The 10,558-nt window shown below is 40.9% G+C and overlaps 3 protein-coding genes across 3 annotated transcripts in view; 1 reads left to right on the top strand and 2 right to left on the bottom strand.

Annotated features, from left to right (window-relative positions):
- Positions 1-1,630: 1,630 nt before the first annotated feature.
- LOC109967389 (gap junction beta-7 protein-like) lies at positions 1,631-5,856 on the bottom strand. Its single transcript, XM_020612917.1, has 2 exons — positions 5,565-5,856; positions 1,631-3,278 (listed from the first exon to the last, which is right to left on the bottom strand). Exon 2 carries the CDS (start codon positions 3,261-3,263, stop codon positions 2,460-2,462), a length of 804 nt encoding a protein of 267 aa, XP_020468573.1. The 5' UTR covers positions 3,264-3,278; positions 5,565-5,856; the 3' UTR covers positions 1,631-2,459.
- Positions 5,857-7,280: 1,424 nt separating this feature from the next.
- On the top strand, positions 7,281-8,672 carry smim8 (small integral membrane protein 8). The gene is made up of 2 exons (XM_020612884.1): positions 7,281-8,245; positions 8,422-8,672. The coding sequence occupies exons 1-2, from the start codon at positions 8,117-8,119 to the stop codon at positions 8,578-8,580; spliced, it is 288 nt and encodes a 95-aa protein (XP_020468540.1). The 5' UTR covers positions 7,281-8,116; the 3' UTR covers positions 8,581-8,672.
- A 99-nt stretch (positions 8,673-8,771) lies between these two features.
- ddx51 (DEAD (Asp-Glu-Ala-Asp) box polypeptide 51) overlaps positions 8,772-10,558 on the bottom strand; it is a 14,913-nt gene continuing 13,126 nt past the window's right edge. Inside the window, exons 15-16 of the mRNA XM_020612883.1 lie at positions 9,370-9,504; positions 8,772-9,047 (exon numbers count right to left, since the gene is read on the bottom strand). Coding sequence (XP_020468539.1) covers positions 9,030-9,047; positions 9,370-9,504 — 153 coding nt within the window. The 3' untranslated portion in view covers positions 8,772-9,029. The remainder of the gene's footprint in view (positions 9,048-9,369; positions 9,505-10,558) is intronic.

Below are 10,558 nucleotides of genomic sequence, written 5' to 3'. Positions count from 1 at the left end.
TGGTTAACTTTTCTTTCTTGTCAAGAATGACAGGGGAGGCTCTGCCTCCCCTGCCTCCCCTGACCGCACGTCACTGCACTGATGTCAGGCAAGCTAACATGAATGTACACAGCCAGAAGATTATGACAATTCAAGGAAATCCGTAAAGTACTACGTAAAACTTCACATAGTTGGAAAAAAAGTCTTGCCAGCAAGAGTTTGCAGGACTTGTACAAACCAAGTTGCTTCTGCATAGAAGTACAATAACACAGCTACACCTCATTTTTGAGCTTTCAGTCATGTTTAAGATGATAAGTGATTCTTGTAACATTGTAAACAAGTCAGAAAACATAGAAAAGGATGCCATGGACTCCCTAAGTAACTCCAGTGAATCCTTCAAGTCTTTTGCTGTTACTTTAGGGTTCAGTTTTACCTCAGTGAGCGTTCTGCATTGTACCGTTGGAGTGATCTTGGCTGGGCACCCACTTCTATGGAGAGTAGCCACAGTACCAAATCATCTCCATTGATAGACAATATATCTAACTGTGGACTGATGACTACCTAAAGTCTATGAGATGACTCTGTAACTACTTCCAGCTCCATGCAAATCAACAACCTTTGAGGGGTTCTTTGAATTTTTTTTTTTTTTTTTTTTTTTTTTGCGAGGCCTGGCTCACATCAGCTGATGCTGCTTGTGAAAAGCCCAGTGACACTGAGTGTTTTTATAAATCAGATTAGTTCTAAACCACACCTTCATAGTTGTTTCATTGCTTGTTTCAGGTTTGCCAACACCTGACTCCAGTTGACATTCAAACATCAGAAGCCTTGTGTTGCCATTACTTTTTTCCAACATCACTTTGTATGTTTAGTGGGTGTGTTCGATAACGACATGAAAGATCATAGCTGTTTGTGTTTTATCAGCTTAGAAATACTGTCTTTGTTGATATTTGTGACTTTGATGAAGATCAGAACACATTTCATGACCCATTAATGTAGAAAACAAGGAAATTGCAAACAGGGCCATTATTTCTTTGTACGTATGTATAGCTATATAGCTGGACTTGATCAGTCTTCAAGAATTATCAGAAGGTGTCCTTGCAGTAGGTTATTCCCACACTGGGAAGCATCTGGGTAATGTGACATGGACTGAGAAACTATCCAAATCATTTTGAACTCCACTGGCAGTTTTTAATGTCTCCCTTTTAAAATGTGTATTTCTTTTCAAATGCCTACCTCCAGGATAACCCTATATGCCTGCCTCTAAATGGCATTGTCTACATGTTGTTTTATGCTCTATGATTATCTTGTTGACTGTTTAGTATTGTGTTAGTCGATAGATATGTATATACTGTGCAGCACTTTGGGCCCTTCTGAGTTGTAAAGTGCTATATAAATGCTGTTTATATTATAATTATTATTATATGATGAGTTAATATGGGCACCTTGTCCTGATGGAATATAAAACTGAATTACCTCAAAATCTGGCACTTTTACTTAAACGGAGTTATTTCTATTTTATTACCATATCTACTGAGATACATTTCACAGTAAAATATGTGACTCAAATACATTTATTTGACACATATAACTATTATTGCAAAATAAAATGTTATATACAAAACAAGCAATCAACCTATTAAATATGGCGCTTTATTAAAGACTACCTACACCCTCATCCACAAAATACACAATTCATCAGTAATGATAATCCAGAAATATAAACATGATTTCACAAATGCCATTTTTATTTTCCTCAAATGGCCTTGTCGGAGATGCATCAGGACGCACTAACATTTATACTACAAAAGATTGTGGTCAAATGTGTGCCAGAACACCTTGGCAAGTGGTTTCAGTGATTTGACCACAATCTGTCTTGGTGCTCATTCACACTTGTATTTAGTGCTGTCCACTTGTGAACCAATGACTAAGGACACATTTTAAAACCACGTCTAAGCAGGGTGTCAGAGTCATGAGATGTCCTGTCCACCAGTCCTACTTCAGGTGTCCAGTCACCAACTGATTTCTGAGAAAGGGGTGTGTTAGTTAAAAAGACAAAGGATGGTGCAACCCTGCTCACGGCTCCTCCAGGCAGCCCCCTCGCTGCAGGAATAAGAGCTTTGGGACGGTTGTCAAGATGTCATACCGAAATGACTTCTGGGTCAAGTGAGGATTGAGGAGCAAAGAATGATCAGTTAAGAGAATTGGGATGTACCCATAGATGTGTTTTTATATATGTACTGGAGCTATGTGAAATTCATGTTTCCAGCAGAACCGAATCCTTAACTGGAAAATTTATACTGTCAGGAGTTAGACAAGTCAGAGTGTCATAACATAAGTGCATAGAGGAGGGCATATGAGGCTGTAATAGTGTTAAAACCCTACTTAGTGTCATTAATGTGTCAGTATGCTCACACAAATAAATGCTGTATCTCTCAGTTTACAACTAACTGTATCCTAAAATCTGTTTCAATTTCACTGTTTCAGTTATTCGCAGCCCTCTGAGACCAGACAGGCTGGTTTTCAGCAGTGGATGCAGGTTGTACATTGCTGTCCTCTGTGTTTACTGTGGGCTCTGTAGAGACGTATGTGTTGACAATGGAAACACGTCGGCTGTGGCTGGAAGCCTTCTCCTCCATGGGGACATACAACTTGGTGAAACATTTCCACAACCTCTTCCATACAATGTACATGAGCTCCACAAAATTCAGAGCAATACACAGAATAGAGGTGCAGCCCATGATGTAGAGGAAGATCTTCTTCTCTTTGGCTCTGCTAATGTAACAGTCGACCGTGTTAGGACAGGGACTCTCACTGCAGCGGTGCAGTATGGGCACCTCAAAGCCATTATACAAGAAGTAGAAAGTGAGTAGGAAGCCCACCTCGAAGGCTATCTTGAAGAACAGGCTCACTGTGTAGGTGCAGAACAGACCTCCATCAATGCTCCCTTTGTCCTTGTACAGTTTCCGCTTGTGTTTGGCCTCCCGGTGCTCCCTGTAGGCCACATGCAGGGCAACCAACAAGGATGGAGTAGACACCATGATGAGCTGCAGAGCCCAGAGACGCACCTGTGAGATGGGGAAGAAGTGGTCAAAGCAAGCGTTCTCACAGCCAGGCTGCTGGGTGTTGCATACAAAATCCTTCTGCTCATCCTTCCACACTTGCTCGGCTGCTGCCACATACACCAAGATCCTGAAGAGAAAGACCACAGAGAGCCAAATGCGTCCGATCACGGTAGAGTACTTGTTCACCCCACTGAGAACGTTTTCCAAAAAGCCCCAATTCATCTTCCTCCAAGTCTCCTGTCAGGGAATAAACCAAGATGCAATTGAATATAGCAGCACATAAGTATACCAATGTTTCTGTTTGTTTCTACCAATTTACTACAAATCACATCATTTATATATACATCACTAATGACCACCTTTCTGAAAACCATTGATTTCCATTCACTGCACAACATTATCTGTAATGTGGACTCTTTATGAAAGGTCTGCACTGTATTAACACAATAATTACATAATTTTGTAACGTGTGGCTGATTTGTAGACCTCCACCTTTATATACAGGCTGTAAAGAGCCTCTTTGCAGCTTTGTCAGTACGCAGGTTACACACCAAGCTAAAACAAACTCAATCTAATCCAGTTGTGAAATAAATCATCCTTCATGAAGGTGATAATGTTCAGTTTTTCTTCAAGCTGAGAGGTGTTGACTAATTTAATGGCTTAAAAAAATGTAGGACATTTTTGATAAATGTGTGGCTCCTCTTAGGTTTGGTTGTGTGATACTGTATATCTGTACATACTATAGGAACATTAATGGTGTTTGGGTTTTTTCACTCTGAATGATTTTCTAATGTTCATAGACTGATGAATTTAGAGGCACATTCCCTGCTTGCGGAGTCATATCTTCATCAGGACCTTTTCTGCAGATACAGGACCCCGTTACACACAAAATCATAAAAGCAGGACTTGTTTTATTGCTCTCATCATGTCAAATGATACTGAGCTTCAGTGGGACAGACACATTTGCAGATATTCAAATGACCACAAACCAACATCAGAGTAGTTTGGTGTTACACTGAGTTCTGTGACCACCAGATTGTGTGACATGACTAGAATACATTGCCACAGCATCATGTTGTGGGGGTGCTTTGTTGCAGGAGGGACTGGGGCACTTCGCAAAATAGATATCATGAGGAAGGAAGATTTTGCGGATATACTGAAGCAACATTTCAAGACACCAGCCAGGATGTGAATTGCAAATGGGTCTTCCAAATGCACAATGACCCAAAGTAGACTTCCAAAGTTGTGGTAAAACGGCTTCAGGTCAACAAAGTCAAAGTACTGGAGTGGCCATCACAAAGCTCTGACCTCAATCCAATAGAGTATTTGTAGGCAGAACTGAAAAAGCGTGTGTGAGCAAAGAGGCCTTCAAACCTGACTCATTTCCATCAGTTCTATCTGGAGGAATGGGCAAAAAGTCCAGCAACCTATTGGAAGAAGCTTGTAGAAGGTATCCAGAAACATTTGACCCAAGTTAAACAAAGTAAAGGCTATGGCTACCAAATACTAACCGAGTTATGTAAACTTCTGACTCATTAGGAAGGTGATGAAAGAAATAAAAGCTGAAATAAATCATTTTCTCTATTATTATTATTCTGACATTTCACATTCTTAAAGTAAAGTAGTGACACTAACTGACCTAAGAAAGTTATATAGTATATATAGACTATATATGGACAGCTACTGATACATAAACACAGAATGTCAAATGCAAATCTATCTGTCTATATCTGCAGCAGGACAATGATGCAAAGCACACCAGCAAGTCCACTTCTGAATGGCTGAAGAAAAACAAAATGAAGACTGGAGTGGCCTAGTCAACGTCATGACCTGAATCCAATTGAGATGCTGTGGCATGACCTTAAAAAGGCAGTTCATGCCCGAAAACGCTCCAATGTGGCTGACTTACAACCATTCTGCCAAGATGAGTGGGCCAAAATTCCTCCACAGCGCTGTAAAAGACTCATGGCAAGTTATCGAAAATGCTTGATTGCAGTTGTTGCTGCTAAGGGTGGCCCAACCAGTTATTAGGTTTAGGGGGCAAACACTTTTTCACACAGGGCTATATAGTTTTGGATTTTGTTTTCCCTTAATAATAAAAACCTTCATTTAAAAACTGCATGATGTGTTTACTTGTGTTATCTTTGACTAATATATAAATTTGTTTGACGATCTGAAACATTACAGTGTGACAAACATGCAAAAAGATAAGAAATCAGTAAGGGGGCAAACACTTTTTCACACCACTGTATATATATATTAAATTTAACATGTATACTCTTAACAATGAGGACACTGATACAGTTTCGAGGTGGTCAACTGGATCTTTACTGCTGTAACAGGTGTAGGCTATTTCTAAGGACAGAGCGCACCAGACAATATAGGCCCTACGTTATAATATGCGCTACTATGTATGTTGGCTTGTTTATTTTTGTAAGACGCTGATATCCCATCTTACAAACGAGTAGGCTAGCCTAAAAGAATACATACAAAAACTGTGCAAACAGAAAGGAGAGCACTTACCCGCAGTATGCGGAGGATTCCTCCTCTAGCTGTAAGAGCGGACGGTGTCGGGTGTGTACGCTGCTCACCAGCGCTGCGCACCTGCAAGGCGCAGGTCTGTGCCACACCTTATCCAGCCAGACTCAGAGCAAACAACGCTGTATCTGATCCCTTTGTATAGCATACGACTGCTTTCTGTTTTCTTTTGACTAGTTTACTGTAAATGCCTATAAATCATGTGATCCCTCCTCTAGGTCACCTGTTGAACAAGAAAATTGACTCTACAAGTGAAGCATATACATGTAGACATAGTAACATGGAGCTGTCTAATGCAAATAAAAGCTGCTTCCTGTCGTGTTTAGGTTCGTGGGACGACGACGACGACACCGAATTAACAGTTCATATACACAGCATCAGGTGTCATCTTTCCCCCTGCCCTACTATCCTCAAGAATAGTCTATAATTGGTCAGATCTTCTGGTGGTTCACATGGTCCTGTTGTGTTCAGTAAACCTAATACTACTGCGTTTATTATTGAGTGCATACATTAACAGTACATAGTTTTGGGTGGTAAACATACTGAATTTATAAATCATCAAGAATCTGTTCTTAGAGTGGAATATCAGGTGAATGCAGTTGTACGGGCCAGTTTTTATCACCTCCGGCAGCTGGCAAAGATGAAGCCCTTTCTTTCACGGCAGCATTTTGAGAGGGTAATACGGTAATACGTGCATTTATTACGTCTCGTGTGGATTATTGTAATGCACTATATTTTGGGCTCAGTCAGGTCGCCCTTGCCCGCCTCCAGAGAGTCTAAAATGCTGCTGCTCGTCTATTGGTTGGAGGACGTAAAAGTGACCATATCACACCCATTTTGGCTTCCCTGCATTGGCTGCCGGTGTGCTTTAGAATTCATTTTAAGATTCTTTTATTTGTTTTTAAATCTTTAAATGGTTTGGTCCCCCATTATCTTACGGAATTGCCACATCCCTATATCCCCTCCCGGTGCCTCAGATCGGCTGACCAGCTGCTCTTGGAGGTACTGAGGGGCTAGGCGGAGATCTAGGGGGGACAGAGCTTTTTCTGTGGGGGCGCCTAAGTTGTGGAATGCATTGCCCCTTTATATTAGACAGGCCCGTCGTTGTCCACGTTTAAAACCTATTTGAAGACTCATCTGTACCGTCTGGCGTTCGAACCAGTGTGATCCTGTGTCTTGTTGAGCTTGTGATTTATGATAGGGGGTCGTTTTGAGTAGGATGTTTTTGTTTTGTTGTTCGTTTATGTTGTTTTTAAGGGGTGTTGTGGATATTGTGTTAAGCACTTTGGTCAGTTTCGGCTGTGTTAAATGTGCTATATAAATAAAGTTGGTGATGATGATGATGATGATGAATGATCAGGAGGGTCCTTGCAGTAGAGTGTTCCAAGCACCAGGAGGCGCTGTTCTTATCTAAATACATATGGGTAAAGTGACAAACTGGGAAATCATCTTGAACTCGTCAGTTTGTATCTCCCTTTTAATTCTGTGTGAACACTTCAGAAATACTTGAATAGGAGCGACCCGCATGCATTTGAAATTTACAGCTGTTATTGCAAAATAAGATTTTATATGCAAAATGTGATCCACTTATTAAATATGGTGCTATGTTAAAGATTACCTACAACCTCACCCACAAAATACATGATCAGTAATGATAATCAAGAAATAGAGAAATGATTCACATAGGGGCATTTTTCTGCATTAGGAACTTTTAATTTTGATGGTATAAAGAAAAAGTTGGCATTTTTCTGTATTCTGCTGTCATCAACAATTCTCATGAAAACACCAAAACCAGCAATGTGATTGTTTTATGACGAGTTCAGGGTTGACAGTGTGGTGGTCTGGGCTCCCCTGAGCCCATTGGGCCCTGTAGCCCTTTTCCCCAGGAATTTCTTTTACCAGGAATTATGTGGAGTTATTTTGGAGAGCACAGTGTTTGACTATACTTGAAAATGAGATCACGTGTTATGAGCAAATCATGTAGAATACCTGGTAATTCTAAATGGTTAATTTAGGGATACGTCACTTGTGACCAATGGGGGCAGAATAAGTGGGACACATATCAAAAGGGAGACACTATTAAATACAGAAATATGTTAAGTTTTCAAATTATGTGTAGAAGAGCAGAAGTGTTTTTCCCCAAGATTACGACTTGGACATACTGGACTAAAATCAACCTTTTATTTAATGTCAAAGTGTGTATCTGAGTATTTATGAGTTAGGACTAGGATGGAATCTGCAAGGGATTTTGGGGATGGGTGAGAAGATGTGGGAATCCTGTATGGCTCTATTTAATTTTCTCAAAAATGCGGGATTAGAAAGTAAGATACAGTATATAGAAATATAGTACATTAAACCCTGTGACACCCCAGTGCAGTAGGTGGCGCTATACATATAACTGCGCTGGTTTGATAACCGCCATTAAGAGAAGAAGAAAGACCAGTAGCAATAATATTAGGAAGGCGGCGCTATTCAGCTTTCGAGCTTCGTTATCATATATGTTTCCAACGAAGTGTCGTGCATAAGTTCGACAGGACATGTCAGATAAAGATGCCGGTAAAGGGCAGAAGAATCCCGGCGAAAAGGGTTACAGGGTCCCCGGGCTGAGGGGAGCCAAGACCACCACGCTGTTCCGAGCCGTCAACCCCGAACTCTTCATAAAACCTGTAAGACACTGACACACGCTCAGTCTGCTTTTCCCTGAGCAAAGCAGTAGCGTCGTTAGAAGTTAGCTTAGCAGCTAGCTCCTACAGAGTAACACCGCTACATAGTACATCAGCAGCCTGACAGATGCATCCCCTCGAAACCCTTGACTGTAACAGAGAGTTCTGTTGTTTTGCAGAATAAACCGGTGATGGTGTTCGGACTGGTGACCATCACTTTGTGTGTAGGCTACCTGGGCTACCTGCACGCCACGAAAGAAAACGATCAGCAACTATACGAGGCCATCGACAGTGAAGGAGAGCGATACATGAGGAGGAAGACTTCCAAATGGGACTGATAGCACAACGGTTGTATAACACCGACCGTGTTTATGTACTGCAAGGACTAAACCTGGAATAAACCTGACTGGACTGAGACAAAGTCACCTGACATGATGTTTGATTGTTTCCATCCACGTGTTTTAATTGCCAGGCTTTATTTCCACATAACAAGAAGCTGACGCTGTGCGATTTCAGAGAACCCATGATGTTCTGTGGCTTACATGTGAGGGCTCGCTGCTTTTATTTGTTCTGTATATCATGGTACATTGAATTTTGCAGTTTAGCGTGTTGGCAACACAGCATATTTGAAGGCATCATCTTGAGCTTTAGGCAGGGGCAGATCTGGAAGATTTTCGGCGGGGTTGCCAGGCTGGGTTCTGGACTCTAAATTGCCCCTAGTAGCGAGTGTGATTGATGGTTATAAGGCACAGATGTCTGTTCAGAGGAAAACGTCAATGTCGTTCCATTATTTTGCATTCTCACCCTGTAGAGAGGAAAAAAAGGAAATGTATTTGAAGGCAAACTTAGTGCTTTATGTACTTGATGTAGTTAGATTTTTGTGTGTGTATCCAAGTCATGAAAACGAAACAGTGGAGCTTCAGTTTTCCTGAGGTGGGACCTAGTAACTACTGCCTTATTAGTGCACTAAAATAGACAAAATCGTTGCTATGCATTGAGCAAATAGGAATTGGTTTTATTCAATCATACTTTGTGATTTAATAATATAATGGGGCAGATATACACAGAATCCTTGAAAGGGGATATTCATCTATTTCAACATTTCATAAATGTTAAAGACATGATACCTTGATAACATTGGCCAGCTCCTGCAGTGTTTGTTCATATCGGACTTCCATGCACTTCAGGTTCTCAGGTTTGACAATCTGCTTTTGAATCCCGGGGCTTCCTGCCTCTACCACCATCTGAAGGAAGTTCTTCTCCTGCACAGATGAACAAAAACCTTTGCTTTATACTGTCTTTATAGAGTGTTTATACTGCTCATATACACACACAGTACCAGTAAAATGTTTGGACCAATTCTCTCTATTATTTTCTGCATCGTAAGTTAACACTAAAGACATCCAAACTAGGAAATAACATCTGGATTATGTGGTAAGCAAATATGTGTTAAAGCAAAATGTTTTACACTGTATTTACTTAAAAGTAGCTACCTATTGCTTTGCTAACATTTCTGCACCTTCATTCTCTCAACCATCCCCATGAGGTAGTCGCCTACACAGTTTTTCCAGCAGTCTTGACAGAGTTCCCACATGTGCCGAGCACTTGTTGGCTGCTTTTCCTCCACTCTGTGGTCCATCTCATCCCAGACTATCTTGGCTGAGCTTTGCTGTCAGCTGACTGTAAAGTCCAGATCACCATCACTCTCCTTCTTGGTCCAATAGCCCTTCTGTAGCCTGGAGGAGTGTTTTGGGCCACTGTCCTGGGCTCTATGCTAACCCTATGTTAATTGGTAAATACCTGATAATATCTAATGAACGTGCAATACCCTCTGCCACAGCTGCCAGTCCTTGACTTGGGCATCTTCATGGGAGCTTGTTTCATCATAATGTTTGATGGTTTTGCGACTTTCAAAGTTGTTGAAATTTTCCAGCATGACTGACCTTCAAGGTTTAAAGTAATGGACTGTTTCTCTTTATTTTGTTGAGGTTTTGCCATAAGATGGATTACTGAAATAGGTGAATTGGACTGTTAACACCTCAGCACAACAACTGATGGTCTCAGACACATTAAAGGAATAGTTTGGTGTCAAGTTGGTGTTAAAACAATACTGATGTATCCCTATGTACACTCTCAGCTTTGCAAACTGAGTATTTATGTTCATTTTGACTGTTTCAGGATCTCTCAGAACGCTTTTTCCCATTACTTGTCTCTTTAAAAACACACTGATGAATGCAGACACGAACCATGTTCTCCTTCACTTGAAGTGAAGATGAGGCAGGAATAAACAGGAGAAACACCAGTTTTATTTTGAAG

This window comes from Monopterus albus, unplaced genomic scaffold, assembly GCF_001952655.1.
Source record: "Monopterus albus unplaced genomic scaffold, M_albus_1.0 scaffold128.1, whole genome shotgun sequence".
Taxonomy (NCBI): Eukaryota; Metazoa; Chordata; class Actinopteri; order Synbranchiformes; family Synbranchidae; genus Monopterus; species Monopterus albus.
Note: the sequence above shows the minus strand (reverse complement) of the source record. Positions and strands in the feature narration are given on the sequence as shown.